We start from the raw sequence: 25,032 nt of genomic DNA on the forward strand, positions 1-25,032 counted from the left end.
CTCCTCACACTAGATCGGTGTGTGAGGAGGAGAACCCGGTAACAGCGAGTTATCGTGGTTTGTTGACATTTATGACCAGCTGTGGTTGGCCAATTTTATTGGCTCTTTACCCTAATCATGGATGGGCTGTGTCCAAAGAACACACCTCATCCCAAATCTCCGTGCTGCGCACCCCTGGGGGTGCACAAGCAATGTGTACAAGGACATCACATGTAACGGGCTGTGTCTGGACACAGCCAGTCACTTTGTATAGAGCCATTTTCATTGGCTCTTTACCTTGATCGCGCATGGGATATCGCTCATTACATGTGCTAAAGCTGCCTGTTTATCTGTCCTGCTCTGCTGTTTGGATTCCCTTGTCGATGACCTCAGATTGGATATCAGACTATTCTCTGAACTCTGCCTGTCTTTTGACTACGGATTGCCCCTGACTATTCTGAACCTTGCCTGACTTGTACCCGGGCTGTCATTGAACCACTTTGCCTGTCTGCCAACCGCAAGGATCTATTTGCTTTGCTCAGTTTGCACCTGCCCCGGCGTGGTGACCAGGCACTATAGCATTGTGTGTAAGTCCTAGGGATAACTGAGTACCGGTAGGGTATGGGAAAGGGTACTGCTATAGGTGAAAAATGCAGAAGCCATCTACAGTGCCTTGAAAAACTATTCATACCCCTTGAAATTTTCCACATTTTGTCATGATACAACCAAAAACGTAAATATATTTTATTGGGATTTTATGTGATAGACCAACACAAAGTGGCACATAATTGTGAAATGGAAGGAAAATGACAAATGGTTTTCATTTTTTTTTTTCAATATAAATATGTGAAAAGTGTGGGTTGCATTTGTATTCAGCCCCCTTTACTCTGATATCCCATAACTAAAATCTCGTGGAACCAATTGCCTTTAGAAGTCACCTCATTAGTAGAGTCCACCTGTGTGTAATTTAATCTCAGTATAAATACAGCTGTTCTGTGAAGCCCTCAGAGGTTTGTTAGAGAACCTTTGTGAACAAACAGCATCATGAAGGCCAAGGAGCACACCAGACAGGTCAGGGATAAAGTTGTGGAGAAGTTTAAAGTAGGGTTAGGTTTTAAAAAAAAAATATTCCAAGCTTTGAACATCTCACAAAGCACAGTTCAATCCATCATCCAAAAATGGAAAGAGTATGGCACAATTGCAAATCTACCAAGACATGGCCGTCCACCTAAACTGACAGGCTGGGCAAGGAGGTCCATGGTAACTCTGGAGGAGCTGCAGAGATCCACAGCTCAGGATGGATAATCTGTCCACAGGACAACTATTAGTCGTGATCTCCACAAATCTGGCCTTTATGGAAGAGTGACTAGAAGAAAGTCTTTGTTGAAAGAAAACCATAAGAAGACCTGTTTGCAGTTTGTGAGAAGCCATGTGGGGGACACAGCAAACATGTGGAAGAAGGTGCTCTGGTCAGATGAGACCAAAATTGAAATTTTTGGCCTAAAAGCAAAACACTGTGTGGCAGAAAACTCACACTGTACATCACCCTGAACACACCATCCACACCGTGAAACATGGTGGTGGCAGCATCATGTTTTGGGGATGCTTTTCTTCAGCAGGGACAGGGAAGCTGGTCAGAGTTGATGGGAAGATGGATGGAGCCAAATACAGGGCAATCTTAGAAGAAAACCTGTTAGAGTCTGCAAAAGACTTGAGACTGGGGCGGAGCTTCACCTTCCAGCAGGACAAGGACCCTAAATATACAGCCAGAGATACAATGGGATGGTTTAGATCAAAGCATATTCATGTGTTATACAAAAAAGCCCAGTCAAAGTCCAGACCTAAATCCAATTGAGAATCTGTGGCAAGACCTGAAATTTGCTGTTCACAGACGCTCTCCATCCAATCTGACAGAGCTTGAGATATTTTGTAAAGAAGAATGGGCAAAAATGTCCCTCTCTAGATGTGCAAAGCTGGGAGAGACAACACCAAAAGGACTTGCAGCTGTAATTGCAGCGAAAGGCGGTTCTACAAAGTATTGACTCAGGGGGGGCGCCATACAAATGCACACCACACTTTTCACATATTTATTTGTAAAAAAAAATTTAAAACCATTTATCATTTTCCTTCCACTTCACAATTATGTGCCAATTTGTGTTGGTCTATCACAAAAAATCCCAATAAAATACATTTATGTTTTTGATTGTAACATGACAAAATGGGGAAAATATCAAGGGGGATGAGGTATGAATACTTTTACAAGGCACTGTATGACCTGCTTAGGGGTAAATGTGACACAGTAGATATGAAAGTAAGAAAGTTACTTTGTATTCTCTATCTTGAGTCTGAAGGATGTTTATAAACACTGTGCAGACACTTCATTTTTTGACAGAAGAAACTTCAACAGCTCCTGTATTTACACAGAAACTTACAACTGTAATTTTCACTGGCAGAAAGTGTGGGATGCAGCAGCAGGGCAGAAGGACAGCGTACTACACAGGGCTTTTTTCTCAATAGGTGCTGGGACGCTCCCTTTTCAGTGTCACCCCTTTACTCCACCCCTACCCACCTCTGAGCACCATTCCTTGGTTCCATACCCTACCCACCTCCCAGTATTGCCCTTTTAGACAATACAGAACCAAGTTTTATTTTGTGGTGTTAAGTAATTTGTATGGAAATTGGTAATGATAACAAGAAAAGCAGTAAAATAGATCCCCAGCAGCCAGCAACAATAGATCCCCCTAACAATGGGCCACCCACAACAAAATATCCCTACAGCAACAATAGACTCCCGACAGCATCAACAGATCTCTGCACAGCCAGCATCAGTAGACCTCTTCCTCAATAGTAGATCTCTCCCAGCAACATAAGACCCAGACCCACCCCCAGCATCAATAGGTCCCCTACCAGCAATAATAGACTGCCTTAGCAACAACAGACCCACCCCCCCCCGCAAAAATAGATCCCCTTCAGCTAGAATAGATCCCCCAGCAGTGAGCATCAATACATACAGTCAGTCCTGGAGGTGTCGCAACTGCGTTCCCCCACATTCCCGCAGAAAAAAAGCCCTGGTACTACACAAGCAATGTGTACTGGTTAATTGTGATATTATCAAAACGTACCTCAATTTGTCTATGGCGTCCTGGTCGATGATTCCTTTGCTGTTGTAGATCAGGGCACTGCTAAGCAAGATAGCAAGGGAAAAAACCTTGATGTTTCCCTTGCAATCTCCCTAAAAATAAATAGAATTACATTTATGGAAATATCCAAGTAGGTAAGTAATGCCATGTACACACGACCGGGCTTCACGGCAGACTTTGTCCTGCAGACTTTGACGGACTTTACAACGGACTTTACAACGGACTTTCCGAATGAACGGACTTGCCTACACACGATCAACCAAAGTCCGACGGATTCGTACGTGATGACGTACGACCGGACTAAAACAAGGAAGTTGATAGCCAGTAGCCAATAGCTGCCCTAGCGTCGGTTTTTGTCCGTCGGACTAGCATACAGACGAGCGGACTTTTCGACCGGACTCAAATCCGTCGAAAAGATTTGAAACATGTTTCATTTCTAGGTCTGTCGAACTTTTGGGGAAAAAAAGTCCGCTGGAGCCCACACACGATCGAATTGTCCAATGTACTCCGGTCCGCATGACCAAGTTTTCTGTAAATTCTGGTCGTGTCTATGCGGCATAAGTAATTGTAGGATGTAACACATTTTGGTTTGTTTTTGGATAGAACAAAGAAGGTCTAGGTCCTCTGTCCAGTTTTAATAGCTTTTTTTTATATCTGTGGATAAGATCCTGCCTTTCCTATTTCTGTTATAGACGATTAACACAGTGTCATTGAAGGGAAAATCCAAAAATGTGCCACCAGATCAAAAGTTGTGTTGAAATCTTTAAGTGTGTCAGCTATCTAAGCAGGGATTTCCCCTCACTTTGTGGAGATTTCCTCTCATTTTCTGGTGTGTCGCCAGGACAGGAAGTGAAGGTAAATTTCCACAACAGGACATGACCAAAAAAATGCCCAATAGTGGGTTTAAACCTTCCCTATTCCTTCAAAAATGAAAAATAATATTTTGGCTAGGTATACATTTTAAGTTAGGATTAGATTTATTGGTTAGGATTAAAGCTAAACTGTTGGGAAAGTTAAAAAAAATGCATGGTCATTTTTACTCATATGATTTAAACTTTTTTCCAACAGGAAAACAAATGTGTCTGTGATTACTTAAAAAGATGTTTTTATCTGAAGTTGGGATTTACCGTAATTTCTTTGTCTCCTATATAAAGCCTGTTTAAACCAGGGTTGTCCAACCTGCAGCCCATGGGCCACATGTGGTGCAAGAGAGTTAAGCATGGAGGGATGCCGGGAATAGCATAGCATCCGCAGCGGTGGCCAGCACAGACAAGCCAGGCCCAGCCATGCCTGGAAGGAGGCCAGGGATGCTGTGTTTGGTATAACACCAGTGGTGGAAAATGCAGGGACTCCCACCTGTGCCCGGCAAGTGGGTGCCGCGTGGCCCCAGATTTCAGTTGCTTTATTGTTAGTGCATTTTATGTGTAGCTCAAGACATCTCTTCTTCTTCCAATGTGGCCCAGGAAGGTCAAAAGGTTGTACATCCCTGGTCTAATCCTACATGGCCATCTAAAGCTATCTTGTCTGGGTGACAACTCGCCTATGATTTTACTGAAGAATGAACAGAGTTCCTCTCAGTTTATTGAGATTTCCTGTCATTTTCTAACAGGAAGTGAAGAGGAATCTCCTAAGTACAACACGGATGGCAAAACAAAAGCTGGGAAATGTGATAACATTGTTTAACCACTTCAATACCAGGCACTTTCGCTCCTTCCTGCCCAGGACAATTTTCATCTTTCAGCGCTGTCACATTTTGAATGACAATTGCGCGGTCATACTACACTGTACACAAACTACATTTTTATAATTTTCTTTCCACAAATAGAGCTTTCTTTTGGTGGTATTTGATCACCCCTGGGGTTTTTATTTTTTGCTAAACAAACTAAAAAAGGCAGCAATTTTTGAAAAAAAAAAAAGTTTTTCTTTGTTTCGGTTATAAAATTGTGTTTTCTCCTTCACTGACGTCCACTGATGAGGCGGCACTGATGGGCACTGATGAGGCGGCACTGATGGGCACTGATGAGGCGGCACTGATGAGTTGGCACTGCTGGGCACTGATGAGGAGGCACTGATATGTAGAATTGATGGGCACTGATAGACGGCACTGATATGCAGCACTGATGGGCACTGATAGGCGGCACTGATGGGCACTGATAGGTGGCACTGATGGGCACTGACAGGGGGCACTGGTGGGCACTGACAAGTGGCTGTAATGGATAATGGCAGGCGGCCATGATGAGCACTGACAGGCGGCACTGACAGGTGGCACTGGTGGGCAGCACTGATGATGAGGTACTGATGAGGTTCTAATAGGTGTTACTGTAGGGCACTGATTGGCACTGTGATAGGCACTGATTGGCACTGTGGTGGACACTAATTGGCACTGATATGGGCACTATTTGTCACTATGATGGGCACCTACAGCTTTTTCTGATGGGGCACTGACTGGCAGCTGAAGGGCACCTTTTTGGCACATCTGACGGGGCTGTGCTGATAATCAATATGCTGATTATCAGCACAGACCCCCCTCTAACAGGAAGAGCCGCAGATCGACTCTCCCTGTCAGCACGAACCGAGGAATGCTATTTACCGCCACTTCCTGGTTCACGTGATGATCAGCTGTGATTGGTCACAGCTGAACACTTGGTAAAAAGCTTCCATCAGAGGCTTCTTACCACGATCGGAGATGCAGCGTGTCAGACTGACATGCCACACTCGTGATCGCTGCACTGCGCGCCCCCGCGAGCGCTCCCCCGTGGCCGCGCGCCGGCATGTTATCCTGCTGGATGTCATATGACGTCCAGTCAGGATAATAGAACCACCGCCCGGCAGTCATTCTGCTATAGGCCTAGCGGGAAGTGGTTAAGATTTAGACCCCTTTCACACTGAGGGCGTTTTGCAGGCGCTATAGTGTTAAAAATAGCACCTGCAATCCGCCCTCAAAGAGCTGCAGCATTGTCTCCAGTGTGAAAGCCCGAGGGCTTTCACACCGGAGCACTGCGCTGGCAGGACGTTAGAAAAAGTCCTGCCAGCAGCTTCTTTGGAGTGGTGAAGGAGCTCCTCCGCTCCTCCACCACTGCTCCCCATTGAAATCAATGGGGCAGCGCTGGGATACCGCCGGCAAAACGCCGCTATTGTGGTGCATTGAGGGCATTTTTAACCCTTTCTCGGCCGCTAGCGGGGGGTAAAAGCTCCCCCGCTAGTGACCAAAATGCGCCCCTAATCTGACGGTAAAACACCGCTAAAAATAGCGGTGTTTTATCGCCGACGCTATGGGCGGCCCAGTTTGAAAGGGGTCTTAAATTTAGTGGACAAGTTAAAATAATATTGGATTTCTTGCCGGAACAACAGGTATGTTTCAGTACATGTAAAAAATGTATAGTGGCTAAGTAGTTAGCAGTTACACCTAGCAGCACTAGGGTAGTTGATTCAAATCCCAATCATGGCACTACCTGCCTTGAGTTTGTATGTTCTCCCTGTCCCAGAGTAGGTTTCCTCCCACACTCCAAAGACATGCTGGTAGGGTCATTGGCTCCTGGATAAATTGGCCCTAGTATGAATGAATGTGACCTAGGGATCTTAGAGTGTAAACTCCTTGAGGGCAGGGACTGATGTGAATGTACAATAAATATGTAAAGTGCTGCATACATTGACAACACTATAAAAGTACCTGTAATAAAAAATATTACAAACTAACACAACCACTAGAGATATACTGGAAGTAACATATGTTTTCACCTTCTCTACATCTCCAAGACCTTCAGTGTCCAGGAGAACCAGAGTGTGATTTGCCTTAATAGGGTGAGGAACACACCACATCCAGATGCCTTTGGTTTGAGCTTGAACAGTGGACCCCACGTCAAAGCGTACATGGAAGAAATGTAGACAATTGTTTTAGAAAAGATCAACAATAGTTTCATGGCTTTATACTAACTGACCACTTACCACTTTGAGCTCCAGCCAATTTATTCATCAGATATGACTTCCCTGTTCGATACATGCCAACAATAGCCACCACCACCACTGGTTGGTTGGACTTGGAGAGGATGTTGATGGCCTTTTGGTTCACCACAAGCTTATCATTTTCTGTGTGTTCAATTAGGCGGATGGGGGCTTCCATTGTGATCACTGATCCCACAGTAAGGGATGGAGAATTATCTGAAAGAAGGCAAGGTAAGGTTCATGTATACTCACGCTTGTTTTTTTTTAGTTTTGTATAGAGTATAGAAGGAATTGCAGGTCTAATGGGTTTTTTATGCTGTTTGTTTCCTCACTAGGAGATGCACCTTCTCTCATTGTCCGGTTGATCATTGTCAGCTACTCAAAAAGTGCTGGGTAATCCAACGTTTTTGAAGCTGACACTGGATCAACTGTCTTAGAGGATTTCTTCCCAGTTTAGAGAGATTTTCTCTAACTTCCCATTGTGTCCCTAGGGCGGAAAGTGAATAGAATCTCCCTAGCAAGACCTGGACAACGAAAAATAAACTGATGGGGTTTTATTCTTTACCTATTCTATCCCAAACAATAAAGGTGTACACTTTCACTTCACTGTTGTATGGGTCTATACTGATATATATCTTTAGTTATTGATTTACAAGAAACTTAGTAATAGTTTTATAAGTAATCACTTTTATCTATATACAACATGCTTAATGCATGAGACATCTGCTTAATTATGCTATGTGAAGTTGGGAACCTTTGACCTTTTTTTTTCGTCAGTTGTAGCTATTGTTTTCCCTGCCATATAAAAATGCCTGGGAGAGCAGTCCCAAGTTTGAGTTGGATTTAGAAGGGAAGTACAAATCAAGGACCATCGTCTCCAAGAACGTCTTCAATTGAAGGAGTTATGAACTCCCCTGGATTGAATATGCTGTATTTATCTGTGTTGTATCATCTGTAATACATCTTTAATCAAAGCTAAGTAAATCTCTTTTTGCTGTATTACTTGTGTGTTGTTTTAATCATTATATTTACTTCCACAAATCTGAAGGGTAAATATATTGAATGAACCTGTCCAAAAAAAATGATTAAATGTAAAACGGAATTTAACCCCTTGTTATATCCTGTTACCTCTCTTTAGAATATTCAGCCAGTTGCTTCCTGTAATACAAAAAGCTAAATACCTACAGCAATTGAAATTGTCTCCATTGTCATCAGCTACTTGCACCTCAGCTAGCCAACATGTCCAGGTGTGCCAGATAACCCATAGAGTGTCCCCTGCTGGGCACCATACCTCCTTTCTCATACTATTTCCAGTTATAACTAGCTGGAAGAACTAAGACGCCCAGTGGGTGGTTCACTATACATCACACCTAGAATTATCAGGAACACAATCACTAAACCATCAAAAACATTCCAGCGCTCGATCCAAGGTGCTCCCGAAGGTACTTGGTGTAGTGATATATTATATATAATGTAGTGATATGACAAATATCTGAAATATTATATTGGGTGGATAATCAATTAGTAGTTATTATGATGATGATGTAAGTACTCTTCCGCAGCAACCCAATTCTCCCATAGAGATGCACTTTATTGACTTCCAACACAGAACAAAGTCCAAAGTCCACAAATGACAAAAATCCAACAGAGTAAATATAATTTAGAGTCCCATTTTTCCTAGATCTGCCCCTTCATAGTCACACACAGACAGGACTGACTGCTAGCTTGAATAGTCCCCCCTGAAATATTAGTACACTAGGAGGGAGTTTCTGCTAGGTCAACCCAAAATACTCTTTGATCTTATTGTTACCCCCTCAAGTCTAATTACCATCAATAAATACTTCTTTAAACAATGTACCCTTTGAAATGTTCAATTAGGTTAACAGGCCATACCTCACACAACTAGGTAGACTTGCATAAGATTAACACATCAAAGGGTCTTCAGATGTCCCCTTGATATGTTAAAATTCAGTTGGCTTGGACAACTCAACTGAATTTCTGGTCAACATGGCACTCCAATACAACATTATACATAAATCGGCCAACATATTACAACACTTGGGTGCGCAGTGCTTCTTCAGGTGCAGCCTTCACAGATTAGGAAATCTCCAGTCAACTGTGAAAACACACAGTGGGGGTTATTTATGAAAGGCAAATCCACTTTGCACTACAAGTGCAAACTACAAGTGCAAAGTGCACTTGAAATTGCACTAAAAGTGCACTTGGAAGTGCAGTCGCTGTAAATCTGAGGGGAAGATCTGAAATGAGGGGAAGCTCTGCTGATTTTATTATTCAATCATGTGCAAGCTAAAATGCTGTTTTTTTATTTTCCTTGCATGTTCCCCTCAGATCTACAGCGACTGCACTTCCATGTGCACTTTCAGTGCAATTTCAAGTGCACTTTGCACTTGTAGTTTGCACTTGTAGTGCAAAGTGGATTTGGCTTTCGTAAATAACCCCCATTGTGTGGCTGGTAGATATGTTATATATTAATTTTACTATGAATCAAGATGTGGACAATGTTTTAGTTATTCAGAGATTCTGATGTATTCTATACCCTGTTTCCCCGAAAATAAGACCTAGCGTGATTGTCGGTGATGGCTGCAATATAAGCCCTACCCCCCAAATAAGCCCTAGTTAAAGTCCTTGTAGGTCTTATTTTCAGGGTAGGGCTTATTTTCGGGGAAACAGGGTAGGGCTTATTTGGGGGGGTAGGGCTTATATTGCAGCCATCACTGACAATCACGCTAGGTCTTATTTTCGGGGAAACAGGGTAGTAATGAATTTCCAAAAATCCGAAATACATTATAACAAAACTATTTATCCGAATTTAAATTTAAAAAAGGAATTTGAACTAGAAAATATATTTGAATTGGAAACATACTGCGATAAATACAGTATGGTATAAACGTTAAATAAGATGATGATTCCTACTAAGGCTGTGGAATAAAATAGAAAAAAATAGAATAGAAAATAAAAGAATATAATAGAATATCAATTAAAAGCAAACAAAGTCAAGCAGATCCAGCGCTTATGGACAAATAACACTTTAACCACTTGCCTACCAGGCCATTTCTGACATTTCTCTCCTACATGTAAAAATCATAATTATTTTGCTAGAAAATTACATAGAACCCCCAAACATTATATATGTTTTTTTTAGTAGAGACCCTAGAGAATCCAATGGCGGTCATTGCAACTTTTTATTTAGCACGGTATTTGCACAGCAATTTTTCGAATGCGTCTTTTTGGGTTAGCCCAATGTTTTTGCATAATGTGAAAGATGAAGTTACGCCGAGTAAATAGATACCCAACATGTCACGCTTCAAAATTGCACACGCTCGTGGAATGGCGCCAAAATTTGCTATTTAAAAATTCCCTTAGACGACGATTTAAAAATTTTTACAGGTTGCATGTTTTGCGTTACAGAAGAGGTATAGGGCCAAAATTATTGCTCTCACTCTAACGTTCGTGGCGACACCTCACATGTGTGGTTTGAACACCGTTTTCATATGTGGGCCAGACTTATGTATGCGTTCGCTTCTGCGTGCGAGCACACGGGGACAGGGGCACTTTAAAAAAAAAATATATATTTTTTTTAATTGTTAATTTTACTTTTTTTATTTTAGCTTGACACTTTTTTTCCCAAAAAATTCTTTTTGATCACTTTTGTTTCTATTACAAGGAATGTAAACATCCCTTGTAATAGGAATAAGCACGACAGGTGCTCTTTACAGTGAGATATTGGGTCAATAAGACCCCACATCTCACCTCTAGGCTTAGAAGCCTGAAATAAAAAAAAAAAAAAAAACGATCACCGCTTCCCAGCCGAAGCGGCGCCGTTTTTTTTAATACAGAGGGCGGGACGTCATAACATCGCACCCGGCCTCCGAACGATCCTAGAAACTTAGGCGACCATCTGGTCCGCCAGAAATCTATATGCTAAACATCCGGGGCTGGTGGATCCTGTGACCGACTCACCGATCGTAGCGGTGAGTAGGTACAAGCACCGGAGGGTGGCGGGAGGGGGGGGATGTCCCCTCTCGCCTCCCATAAGAACGATCAAGCGGCGGAACAGCCGCTATGATCATTCTTATGGTGCGCAGATTCGCCGGCTCTAAAAGACGATATCTGGATGATGTCTGTAGCTACAGGCATCACTCAGATATCCCCGCTCAAAGCCGAGGACGTCACTTGGCGTACGGCGGGCAGGAAGCAGTTAAAACAATAAATGAATGAATGAGCTGCTGCTATAATAAGCTATTACTGAAAGGAAGCAACCCAAGAAGTTCATATATGTAATTCATAGGTTGAAGCAGCGCTTAAAGGTGATATAAATAAACACCGGATAGTGGTAAGCAGCCCTATGAAGGGTTGCTGGACTCACCCTTCATAGGGCTGCTTATCACTATCTGGTGTTTATTTATATCACCTTTAACCACATAACGACCGGCGCACGCCGATGTACATCAGCAGAATGGCACGGACAGGCAAATGGGCGTACCTATACGTCCCTTTGAATTTGCTGCCGTGCCATCACGTGCGCTCCCCCGCCGGTGCATGCACGTGCCTACCACAAGCTCCGTGAGTCCGACCGCGGGTCCCGCAGACTCGATGTCCACAGGGACACCTGCAATCGTCTTACGGTGAGGAGGAACGGGGAGATGCTAATGTAAACAATCATCTCCCCGTTCTGCCTAATGACACTGTCACTGATCACAGCTCCCTATAATTGGGAGCAGTGATCAGTGATGTGTTACTTGTAGCCACGCCCCCTAACAGTTAGAATCACTCCCTAGGACACACTTATCCCTTCCCTAGCCCCCTAGTCGTTAACCTCTTCCCTGCCAGTGTCATTTTTACAGTAATCAGTGCAATTTAATCGCACTGATCGCTGTAAAAATGACAATGGTCCCAAAAATGTGTCAAAAGTGTCCGACGTGTCTGCCATAATGTCGCAGACACGATAAAAATCGCAGATCGCCGCCATTACTAGTAAAAAAAAAATATTAATAAAAATGCCATAAAACTGTCATTTTTTTTTTTTCTTACCTTTTCCCAAGTCTTTACGTAGTTTTTCTTCTACTTTCCTCTCATTGATGTGGTGTAGAACCTCCAGTGTAATATTACCCCCGTAAGAATCTTTATAGTAATCCAAGATCAGATCAACGATTTGGCCTACATTTGCATTTTCTAAGCGGCTCCTTGGTATAACAGAATATTTCTCATCAACTTTCACATCACTGAGTTTTCCTTTAAATTTTTTGAAGCTGTTGGATTCTAGGTTCTCCAGAGCGTTCACCAGGGCGTCTCTTACAGTCCTCTTCATGCCAATAATTTTTTTATTCCAAGCTTTTCACAGTTGCTGAGTCAAGGGTGAGTCAAGGGATCTGTTATTTTTTTATTTTTTTTTTTACAGTCAGGCTAAAGCACCTAAAAAAGTAACATTTAGATATTACAGATGTTAAAGCAGAATTCCTGGCCAAAAAACAAAATGCTGAGATGACGAGTTCCACAAAATGTGAAAAAATAAAATGAGCTCTTAGTAAAATAGGTCACAATTGGGCACAAACAGGGGGTCTTGCACATAAAAATGAATCAATAACTGCATGTGCTCAAAAAACTTCAAAACGTAAGTTCCGCCCAATGCTCTTTAAGGGACATTTTTTTTTTTTTTTTTAATGACATTCAATTATTTTTTATTTTCTTTGCAATTTAGTGTAAATATGAGATCCGAGGTCTTTTTGACCCCAGATATCATATTTAAGAGGTCCTGTCATGCTTTTTTTCTATTACAAGGGATGTTTACATTCCTTGTAATAGGAATAAAAGTGACACAATTTTTTTTTTTTTTTAAAGAAAAGTTTAAAAATAAAAAATAAAAAGGTATAATAAATAAGAAATTGATTTTTTTTTTTTAAGGGGCCCCGTCCCAACGAGTTCGCATGCAGAAGCGAACTTATACGTGAGCAGCACCCGCATATGAAAACGGTGTTTAAACCACACATGTGAGGTATCGCCGCAATCGTTGGAGCGAGAGCAATAATTATAGCACTAGACCTCCTCTGTTACTCAAAACATGCAACCTGTAGAGTTTTTTTAAATGTTGCCTACAGAGATTTTTAAGGTAGAGGTTTGTCGCCAATTCCACAAGCGAGCACAACTTTGAAGCATGATGGGTATCAATTTACTCAGAGTAACATTATTTTTCACAATAAAAAAAATTGGGCTAACTTTTCTGTTGTCTTATTTTTTAATTAAAAAAATAGATTTTTTTCCAAAAAAAGTGCGCTTGTAGGACCGCTGCGCAAGTACGGTATGACAAAAAGTATTGCAATGACCGCCATTTTATTCTCTAGGGTGTTAGAAAATATATATATATAATGTTTGGGGGTTCTAAGTAATTTTCTAGCAAAAAAAACCCAGTTTTTTACTTGTAAACACCAAATCTCAGAAAGAAGCTCAGTCCTTAAAGCGGAGTTTCACCCAAAAGTGGAACTTCCGCTCATCGGATTCCTCCCCCCTCCGGTGTCACAGTTGGCACCTTTCAGGGGGGAGGGGGGTGCAGATACCTGTCTAAGACAGGTATCTGCACCCACTTCTGGGAATAGACTCCCATGGGAGTCACACCCCCTCCCGCACTCCCCCGCTGTCTCCTGGGAAAGACACAGGTCCCAGGAGATAGCGGGGACCATTGAGAAAGCGCACCGCGACTCGCGCATGCGCAGTAGGGAATCGGGAAGTGAAGCCACAACGCTTCACTTCCTGATTCCCTCACTGAGAATGGTGGCGGCAGCACCCGAGGATTGAGGGACGGTTCGGTCTCGGGTGCCGACATCGCTGGACCCCGGGACAGGTGAGTGACCTTATTTTAAAAGTCAGCAGCTGCAGTATTTGCAGCTGCTGACATCTAAAAAAAAATTTTTCGCGGGACTCCCGCTTTAAGTGGGTAAACGAGAGCATTGAATCAAGGTTGGCATTTTGTAATTAGCTAAGAGGGAGAGAATCATTGTGGGTCATTTATATTGTGGAACATTATTTTATTTTATTTTTTTACATTTGGAACATGATTTTTTAGACATTAGATCATTTTTTTTTACATTTTTTTGGTCATCATAAACATTATGGCCACTTTCACATGAGCGGACTGATCGGGTCCACCTGTCATTTTTTTCAAGCGGTTCCGATCAGACCCTCCATTGCCCTCTTTGCAGGTATAAATGGACATGTGTCTGTTTACACCGGCCAACATCCAAACGATCTGCCAAAAACAGACGAATAGGGATTTATTCCCCATCCCTCTAGCACAGAGGTCTCCAAACTTTTCAAACAAAGGGCCAGTTTACTGTACTTTAGGGGAGCCGGACTGTGGTCAGTAGGAGTAAAACAAGTTTTTAGTACCTTTGGTCAGTAGAAAGAAGAATTGTGCCTCGTATTGGGTATTAGTGATAGGAATAATGCCCTATTGTTGGTGTCAGTTGGAGGAATAGACTCCTGTCATTGGAGTCAGTGGGAGGAATAGTGCCCCATCATTGGTATCAGTGGGAGGAATAGTGCCCCATCATTGGTGTCAGTGGGAGGAATAGTGCCCCATCATTGGTGTCAATGGGAGGAATAGTGCCCCATCATTGGTGTCAGTGGGAGGAATAGTGCCCCATCATTGGTGTCAGTGGGAGGAATAGTGCCCCATCATTGGTGTCAGTGGGAGGAATAGTGCCCCACCCATCATTGGAGCACAGGTGTGTCAGGATGAAGCTGTCTGGAGCTGCTACAGGTGATCCGTGTGAGAGGGGAGTGGTGGTGAAATCTCTCCCAGCTCTCCTGGCTCCTTTCTGGGGAAGCCATGGAGGCCAGCAGGGCCTCTCCTGCTGGAAGCTCCCAGCCATCTCCTGGCCCATCAGGTGACATGCCTGCCCCTGTGCAAACCATGGCTTGTGATCTCTCTGCCCCTGGTGAGAATGAAGGCTCAGAGGCAATTCAGGAGCGAGTGGTGGCCGGGATTAAGGTCCTGAATAGGGAGAGAGACAAACTCTATAAACTGAGAGCGGAGCTGAAGCGCTTGAGAAGGCAGCGTGAGGGCTTGCATAGCCAGAGACGTGGATCCATGGATCCGGAGATCCAACTGGCCAAGGTCCGGGTGGAACACCAAGAAACCATTGTGGCCATGATGGAAGGCAGAGATGGTCCTTTTAAGGAAAAATTCTGCAATGACCGAAGGTTTGCCAGGATGACAAAAATGGAGGTGGAGGAGGAGACCCCCAGTTCAGACCCCCTGCCCCCTCAGGGAGAGGTAAGCAGCCCCATGCCTTCCCAGGACTCAGGAGGCATGCTCAGGGTAATCCAAGCAATGGAGTCTCCTATGTGGGGTGATCAGTTGGTATTTCATGAGGAGGACATTGCTGATAATGTGCCTGACAAGGTAAAGCCTGTCAAGCCTCATGTGGTTCATAAAACTGTTTTTGTGAACACTGTGACTGATACTGACAATGTGCCCAGTGACAATCAGGCTGCTAATCCCATGTGTAGCAATGCTGTGCCTGCTGATGCTGCAGTGCAGCAAAAAATGCATTTAAAAAATGACATTCCTGCAGAGGAACTACAAGATTCAACAGAACCAATTAACCTCCCTTTAGCTGAGTCTAAAGTTGTTTGCCCCACAGCTGCTGAAGACTCTACAGCACAGCTTCAGGAGACAGCTGGTATTACATCAGAAACTGTGACTATTCCTGATGGGAATGTGAATGTTTGTGTGACTGATAAAAATCTTCCCAGCACAAGTGTGATGGACAGTCCTACCAACTCCATTCCAGCAGATAATAATAATAATTGTAATGTACAGACTAATGTTACATAAGTGTGGGGCCTTGGCCCTGATAAGCCTACATTTGCTCAGGTGGTACGCTCTGCTCCTGGTAGCTCCGCCCCCAAGAGGGTTTTCCCCCTGCGACCTATCACCTTGAGCACCCCAGGATCTGGTCTTGGGTCTCTGGCTTCTGCTGGGGGTCTGAGACGAAATGTAGTGATTCTTAAATCGGAAGGTGGTGCAATCCCTCCAGCATGGCGTGCAGTGGTGGACATGATTTTGGAGATGGGTTTTGGGGCAAGCGATCTGTATGCCCTAATACATGTTGCTGGGACACGGGATTATACCATCAGTTTCACCAGGCCAGAGGGTCTTGACCTGTTCTGGGAGAGATATGAGGCTCGGTGCAGGTCAAGACCCGAATGGGAAGGTCTGACCCCAGTTGCAGTTTCACAAAGGTCTACAGTGAAAAAAATCACAATTATTCTCACTAATGAGAGTGTTCCTGCTCGAGATTTAGAGGTCTGGTTAAAGAATTATGGTGAGGTATTGACTAAGCCCGATAAAATACTTGATGAGCGTAACATCTGGACTGGGTGTTGGTCGGTTACAGTCAGGTTGGCCAGGGATGGGAATGTTGTCCGTCACCTGCCCTCCTCAGCTTTTATAGGGAGGGATAGGATGACTATTTTCTACCCTGGTCAGCCGAAGCTGTGTCACCGCTGTGGAGAAAAGGGGCATTTGAGCTCCTCCTGTTTAGCCTTGATATGTTCAGTGTGTCGGGGTCAGGGTCATATGGCCAAGGACTGCACCGAGATGATCAGGTGCAACCTGTGCCTGCGCCTTGGCCACCCCTACAGCAGATGTCCTGAAGCCTGGCACAATATGGAGAAGGAGGTAATTGATGACATGTCAAGGCTGGACAGGATGGAGGGTGAGGCCCCTGGTGTACCATCCTCCTCTGCGGTGACTGACTCCCCTGGTCCTGATCAGGATCCCTCCCCAGTTCCTGTGGCCACCCCTCCTGTGTCTGTAAGTATTCCTTCTGTATCTGTATCTGTCTCCCCCCAGCCTACTGTACCCTCTCCTCATGTGTCAGAACCTTCCAAGTCTGTGCCCCCCGAGTCAGTTCCCCCCCAGGAGTCTACTCCTCCTAAGTCTGACTCAAAGGGAGCACCCCCCCCCACCAGGAGTGGTAACATGTACTAAAAAGGTTGCTTCTTCCTCTGTAAAGAAGTCTTGTGGAAAGACTTCACAGAAAAAAGTAAGAGATGAGGGCATCTCTGAAGCTGACCTGCAGTACCTGGAGGAGAGAAGGAAGGTTGGGAAGCGGAAGAAGCAGGTGGTGAGGACGGAACAGGCTCCAGTGCCTGTCTCCAACCGTTATAGGTCCTCTAATTGGGATATCTCTTCATCTGGAGCTTCTTCGGAGCGAAGTTCTGATTCCGAAATGGAGTTTGAGGCGGCCTCAAGAAAGAGAGAGGCATCTGGTGATGAGCAGCAGAGGGGAGCTAAGAAGCAATCCACCCAATAACCCAAATGGCGGTTCCCTCTCCGTTAAAAGTGGTGACAATAAATGTCGCCAGCATTAAGTCAGTAAGAGCTCGTTCTATGGCCTTCTTTTTGTTCAGCCAATTAGATGCTGAAATTTTATTTTTGCAAGAGACTAGGCTCACCTCCTTGGCAGATATTCATATGGCCAAGAGAGAGTGGAGGTATGGTCCATCTTACTGGTCTCTTGCGGCCGAGCCTTACGGCGGTGTGGCGGTGTTGTTTAAAACCGGCATGGTAACTGTCCGGCGGGTTATTGAGGTGGAGATTGGGAGATGTATGGTCTTAGACGTCCTTGTGGGAGGGCAGGACCTGCGCCTAATTAATGTTTATGGGCCGCACACAAAGTGGGACAGGAAATGCTTTTTTACAAGGATCAAGCCATTTCTTTTTACATCCCGGCAAGTGGTCTTTGGAGGTGACTTTAATACAGTAACTAGGCCCAAGGACAGGAAGGACTTCAAGGACAGGCTGGGATATGATAGCGTTTTTTTAAATAGTATGGTTAGGGATGCTGGTCTTGTGGATGTGCACATTAAGCACCTCCCGGATGACACTGGGTTCACCTTTCATCGAGGTAATAGTCAGAGTAGAATAGATAGGTTTTTTTTTTTAAGGAGACCTCTGCTTTCTCACCCCCAGTGGTGCAGGCAGTAGAGTTCTCTGATCACTGTATGCTATCTGTGGTCCTGAATGCTTCAGACGCCCCTCAGAGGGGTAAGGGCATCTGGAGATTGAATTCGACTCTACTCAAGGAAGAACATGTTAGACAATCCTTTGAGGAATTCTTTCAGGCACAGGTGACCATCCTGGACTTTTGTAGCAGCAAGGCTGAGTGGTGGGAGCTGACCAAAAAGAGGATCGCTGGATTCTTCAGGGGCCTAGCCAATAGAAAACAGTTTCATAAATACATGACCTACCAACGTTTACGGAGGAAGCTGGATATTCTTGTCTCGAGAGGAGGAGATCCTGGGGCAATCTCCGAAGTGAAACTCCTTCTCAGGAAGTGTCAATATGACCGGCATGCCTCTTTGGTTCTGGAGAGGGACTATGGGAAGTACCACTCGCCTGACCCTTACCAGAACTGCAAACAAGGTGTAGCTGTTAAAACGGTCGTTGGCCTTAAGGACAGTACAGGTTCCTTGACAAAGTCCAGGTCAGGGATTCTGGAGGTCGTGAGGTCCTTTTATTCTGACCTTCTTGGGAGGAAAGAGCTTGGCCGTGACAAGATGGAAAGCTTTTTGGACTCTACTCCAGGTCTAAATGATGAAGATGTCCCATTGATGAATTTGACAGAGGAGATCACAGTTGAAGAGGTGATGAGAGCAATTGAACAGCTTGCCATCAAAAAGTCACCTGGACCGGATGGCTTGACAGCTGAGTTTTACAAAGCTTTTAAGCCTATTCTGGCCCCACATTTGGTAGAGGTTTTTAACAGTTGCCTTGCAGAGGGGGTACTTCCCCCTTCCATGAGGCACTCAGCTGTGATTCTTCTTTCAAAGGGTAAAGATCCTTCGATGATTGAGAATTGGCACCCCATCAGCCTTCTTAATGTCGATAGAAAGATACTGGCAAAGATCATTTTCTGGCGCCTATCGTCAGTAGCAGAGTCTTTGCTTTCTCGCCATCAGCACTGTTCGGTCCAGGGTAGGTTCACCTTCACAGCAGTTTTAGCTGTCCGGGAGGCCTTGGAGCGATGCAGGGCTGCAGGCTGGGGAAAGTATTTGCTGACATTGGATCAGGCAAAAGCTTTTGATCGTGTTAACCATGAGTACCTGTGGTTGCTCCTTAGTAAGTACGGTCTGCCGGGTGGTTTTGTCAATTGGTTAAAAGTCTTGTATAAGGGGGCAGAAAGCTTTCCTTTTGTTAATGGTTGGGTTGGGCAGTCCTTTGAGGTTGGCTCCGGGGTGCGCCAGGGTTGTCCCCTGAGTCCCCTGCTCTATGTGTTTGTAATCGACCCCTTCATCAGGAGGCTAGAGAGCGGCATGTTGTGTGGGGTGCCAGTGGGGCTCCCAGGTGAGCCGCCTTTGAGGGTTGTTGCCTATGCGGACGATGTGTCCGTGATTGTCACTGGGGCGGATGAAGCAGAGGAGGTGGTCTCTCTGACATCATGGTATTCTGAAGCATCAGGCTCCAAGATCAATCAGGAAAAGACTGAAGTTTTCTGGATGGGAAAGGAAGGTGAGGGTTTTGATCTCCCGGACACCTTTCCAGTGCCCCAGGAAAGAATTAAGATTCTAGGCATTGAATTTGGACCTGGCGATTATGGCCTCAAAAACTGGGAAGGCAGACTGGAAATTGCCAATACTAAGGTGGTCAGCTGGAAGAGATGGAAGTTATCTATGAGGGAAAGGGTTGATCTGATTAAGCCTTACCTGATTCCGATCTTCTTGTATGTCAGCTTTGTCTGCATCTTGCCAGTGTCTCTCTATGCTAGGGTCAGTAGTGTGTTCTTCCAGATGTTGTGGGGGAACAGACTGAACCCCATCAAGAGGAATGTCACCTATCTATCCAGGAGGGAGGGTGGCTTAGGTATGGTCAACCCAGTTCTTTTCTTTTCACTGCTTTTTCTCAAGTTTAATATTGGTAATATGCTTGCAGTGGAACCTCCTGGATGGGCAGGCATATTTAGATCTTGGTTTAGGCCTTTTCTACGACTTTGGGAAGAAGGTGGCCAAGTGAAGAATCTCAGGGGTCATCGTGGTCAGCTACCAGCCTATGTCGCTCCGTGCCTGAAGTTACTACGGCAGTGGCGATTGTCGGCTGAAGATCTCAGATCGGTTCCGAGGAAAGTCCTTATGAGCCGAGTCTTGAGCGAAGTCTTTCATGACCCATTGGCCTTAAGGGATTGCCCAGGCCCAGTTTTGAGGGCAGGGTTAAGACTTATTAATTTGGACAGAGTACCCCCTAAATTCAGGGATCTGGCCTGGTTGTGCTTCCATGGGAGGCTCTATGTTAGGGGCAATTTGAAATTCCGCAGTGGGGTGGATCGTAGCTGTCCTCGGGAGGAGTGTGCAGGTGAGGAGGAGACTATGGACCATTTTCTGCTTCATTGCCCCTTTAACATAGAGGTGTACAAACAGGTGGGGCGGGCCCTCGGTGTTCCTTTCCTCTCCAGGCTGGGTTATGCTGAGTGGGTGTACGGAGCATTCAATACTGGTGGTGGTTTTTGTTTAGATACACTTTTTCTAGTTGGCCTAGTAGTCCGTTATTTCACTTGGAACGCACGGTGTCAGGTCAGCATTCGGCATAAAATCCTTCCTGTTCAGGTGGTGGTGTATGACATTCTGCATGAGGTGGAGAAGATTCGGGTACTTGAGAGAGACAAGCGGAGTCAGGGGGCTTGGTTGAAGGCGTGGAGGGGTTTCAAGCCTCCCTGACTGCCAGGAGTCTCTTTCCCGGGTGTGGCTGTCTGTCTCTTATCACCCTAGATTATTATTTTTTTTGGGATTCATTTTTGATAAATGGCTGCGTACATAGGTGATGGGTTGTGCCTCTTAGGCCCTCTCTGCTGCTTTATGTAAATAATTTTGGTAGTGGATTATGTATATATTGTATATATTCTGAACATGGATGTGTATTCCTTGGATTTCTGTTGAAGTTTTGTACTATGGTTTTGTTTTTTTACTTTTGTATAAAATTGGTTGCTTGAATCTTTTTAATAAAAGATCAATAGTGCCCCATCATTGGTGTCAATGGGAGGAATAGTGCCCCATCATTGGTGTCAGTGGGAGGAATAGTGCCCCATCATTGGTGTCAGTGGAAGGAATAGTGCCCCATCATTGGTGTCAATGGGAGGAATAGTGCCCCATCTTTGGTGTCAGTGGGAGGAGTAGTGCCCCATCATTGGTGTCATTGGGAGGAATAGTGCCCCATCATTGGTATCAGTGGGAGGAATAGTGCCCTATCATTGGTGTCACTGGGAGAAATAGTGCTCCATCATTGGTATTAGTGGGAGGAATAGTGCCCCATCATTATTTTCAGTGAAATAATTAATATTTAGTATTTGATATCAGTGGGAGGAATAGCGCTTCATATATGTGGGAGGAATTTCCAAGGGCCAGATAAGGGCAAGCAAAGGGCCACATCTGGCTCATGGGCCACAGTTTGGAGGTTACTGGTTTAGTGGATCAGATGGCAGTTGGGTATAAACTTACAGGCAGTCCATTTACATCCGACTGCCCATAGAGGAGAACAGGTTGTGTCTGTGTCCGTTCTGCATAAGCGGAGCAGACACAGACCAGCCATATGCCTGCTTAGTGGGGATCAGCGGACAAATTCCCCACTGAGCAGGTAGACTCCTGGTGGAGTCAGCCCCGTGTGAAAGGGGCCTATTTTTGGACATTAGTTTCTAGATATTTGTTACATTATGTCCATAGATAGCCCATAGATATTGTGGGATGTTATTTTTTGGACATCTGGGACATTATTTTTTGGACATCATGAAAGGTTTTTTTTAGATTTGGGATGTTATATTTGGGCATTATGGAACATTATTTTTTGGACATTGTATTTGGACATTTAGAACATTATTTTGCGGACATTTTGGATGTTATTTATGGATATCATGGAAGATTATTTTGTGAACATTTGGGGCATTATTTTTAGACAGTGTGGAACATTATCCTTTAGACATTTGGACATTTATAAAGGACATTATGGACAGTGTGTGGCTATGTTTTTTCAGACTTCTGGTGTCATCTGTTTGCCAAGGTTGTAGGGGTTGGGACCTGATTCTGTGCCATAGTAAGGGGGGCGAGTTTGTTTAGGGAGGATGACAGTGAACTGTTGTAGACAGAAGTGGCTAGGTTGGAGCAGGACAGGGATGAGATTTTGTTATAGAGGTGGTCAGCAGCAGAGTAGAAAGAGAAGGGTTGAGATGCCGAAGGTTTCTACGGGTAACTGTTAGGCAGTTGGAGGTAGAGGAGGTGGAGGAGAGCGAGAGAGTGAAATTAATAAGGTAGTGATAAGAGAAAGGAAAAGGATTGTTGGGGAGGAAGCATGGAATGCATAGGAGGGAAGAAACATGGAGTGCATAGGAAGGAGAAAACAAGGTCAAGGATATTGCTAACAGAGTGAGTAGAAGCCTGTACCCATTGCTTCATCTCAAAGGAGGAGGTTAGACTAAGAAGTTTAGAAGAAGCAGTATTAACAGGAATTTTAAAGTCACTGAGAATGATTGTGAGGATTTCTGACAGCAAGATCCTGCATATAAACATCAGTGAATTATTACATCCGTGTGTAGAAGGCCTAAACATAGGGCTAAGGAGCAGAGCGAATGCTGGTATACAGTTGTATATTTGCCGGGTTTATACATCCTAAAAAGTATAGCCTAAGAACCTTTGACCAAAAGAGAAAATGCTACAAACACATTAAAACCAGAGGAGAAATGACTATAAGAAAATTGAACCAGGAGAGAAAATATTATAAAGGATATTGATTCAGAAATGAAAATATAAGAACATTAACCCAGTAGAGAAAATATAAGGACATTGATCCAGGAGAGAAAATATAAGAACATTAACCCAGTAGAGAAAATATAAGGACATTGATCCAGGAGAGAAAATATAAGGACATTGATCCAGGAAAGAAAATATAAGGACATTGACCCAGAAGAGGAAATATAAGAACATTGACCCAGAAGAGGAAATATAAGAACATTGACCCAGAAGAGGAAATATAAGAACATTGACCCAGAAGAGGAAATATAAGAACATTGACCCAGAAGAGGAAATATAAGAACATTGACACAGAAGAGGAAATATAAGAACATTGACACCGAAGAGAAAATATAAGGATATTGACCCAGAAGAGAAAATATAAGAACATTGTTCAAGGAGAGAAAATATAAGGATATTGACCCAGGAGAGAAAATATAAGAACAATGATCCAGGAGAGAAAATATAAAGGACATTGACCCAGGACAGAAAATATAAGGATAATGACCCAGAAGAGAAAATATAAGAACATTGTTCCAGAAGAGAAAATATAAGGATATTGACCCAGAAGAGAAAATATAAAAACATTGATCCAGGAGAGAAAATATAAGGACATTGACCCAGAAGAGAAAATACAATAAGAACATTCCACCAATAGAGAAAAATACAATAAGAACATCTGAATTTGGCACATTCTCACAACATCTTGGTATATCATACAAAAGGAATGTACTTGCAGTTTCACCAGAACAAATAGAAATGCAGATTTTTAAGAAATACACCCCAGGGTGTACCACCTACTTATAGCACCAACAAGGCTTTTAATATATGTATTTGTAGTAGATATAGTGTCAGGAAAAGCCCTCTTGCAGTTTTCCCAGCAGATTGAGGGTTAAACGAATGCCTGTGCATAGAAGCGCCATCCGGCACTGGCGCACACGCAATAGCGCCAATAGCGCTAATAGTGCTAACAAACGTACGCGCATGCGCAATAGCGCCACTTGGCGCCAAAGATAGGCTATTTAAAGAAGACTGTTTCAATGCTGCCTTGCTGTCCGGTCTACAGCGTTTCCTGAGACCCCTGCTACCTTGTTACCAGTTTTCCTGTATCCAGTACTTACTTGGCTTGTTCCTGACTTACCTGCTTGCTGCCCGCCCCGATCTTGGCTTGGACTCTGACTATTCTCTTGGTTTGCCCTTCTGTACCTGATCTGCCCGCCAGTACCTTGACCTGCACCTCCTTGCTGTCTGCAACCTGCTACAGGACTACAGTGCACCTCCCTGCTATCTGCATCCTGCTACAGTACTACAGTGCACCTCCCTGCTGTCTGCAACCTGCTACAGGACTACAGTGCACCTCCCTGCTATCTGCATCCTGCTACAGTACTACAGTGCACCTCCCTGCTGTCTGCAACCTGCTACAGGACTACAGTGCACCTCCCTGCTATCTGCATCCTGCTACAGGACTACAGTGCACCTCCCTGCTATCTGCATCCTGCTACAGTACTACAGTGCACCACCCTGCTGTCTGCAACCTGCTACAGGACTACAGTGCACCTCCCTGCTGACTACAGGATCCTGCCTTCTACTTCAGTGTTCCAGTCAGGCACTTGTGCCCCTCTGTACTTTCGAGTCCCTGTTCACACCTTCAGGGGTTCTTAAATCAGAGGCATACGAGAGGCCATTCTCTGCATTCCGGGCTCCACCTACCAAGTACGTGACATATAGGCAGAGCATTCACAATAAAGAAAAATATAACATTTTAAATACCTTTTATTCCATGAAGATGGAGAATTGGCTTTTGGCAGTATGTCTGCTGAAACACCACGATACCAGTTGTATAACAGAACACATACAGGGGCAGGCTTTCCAGGGAGAGAGCAATTTCTGGAAAAAAAAAATGGTCTGTTGCTTTCTGTTACACTATTTACTCTCTGCTCTGCTGGAAAATGTTCAATCTAAATAATGTGTTCTGTGTTCAGTGTAACCCAGGGAGCAGCCGCCTGTCTGAAAGCGCCTGGTACAAGAAACTATTCAGCAGTCTGCTTCTAGAAAGGCAGAGTTCTGTAAACTGGGAAAAAAATATATGCAGGCTATAATTCTACACATTACCATTTCTCTTGTCCTGTATGTCGGGTGTAATTCTCAGTATCTGTTCTTATTCTGTATGTATGGACTC

General features: G+C 44.2%; 1 protein-coding gene across 3 annotated transcripts in view; it reads right to left on the reverse strand.

Moving 5' to 3' along the window:
• Positions 1–24,808, reverse strand: part of LOC141148306 (guanylate-binding protein 6-like) — a 128,278-nt gene extending 103,470 nt beyond the window's left edge. Inside the window, exons 1-5 of one of the 3 annotated variants that reach the window (XM_073635608.1) lie at positions 24,624–24,808; positions 12,114–12,494; positions 7,064–7,277; positions 6,858–6,984; positions 3,102–3,211 (exon numbers count right to left, since the gene is read on the reverse strand). In XM_073635608.1, coding sequence (XP_073491709.1) covers positions 3,102–3,211; positions 6,858–6,984; positions 7,064–7,277; positions 12,114–12,390 — 728 coding nt within the window. In that variant the 5' untranslated portion in view covers positions 12,391–12,494; positions 24,624–24,808. The remainder of the gene's footprint in view (positions 1–3,101; positions 3,212–6,857; positions 6,985–7,063; positions 7,278–12,113; positions 12,495–24,623) is intronic. The other 2 variants (XM_073635609.1, XM_073635610.1) reach the window with 2 other exon arrangements.
• Positions 24,809–25,032: the final 224 nt, after the last annotated feature.

Source organism: Aquarana catesbeiana, linkage group LG06 (genome assembly GCF_042186555.1).
Source record: "Aquarana catesbeiana isolate 2022-GZ linkage group LG06, ASM4218655v1, whole genome shotgun sequence".
NCBI lineage: Eukaryota > Metazoa > Chordata > Amphibia > Anura > Ranidae > Aquarana > Aquarana catesbeiana.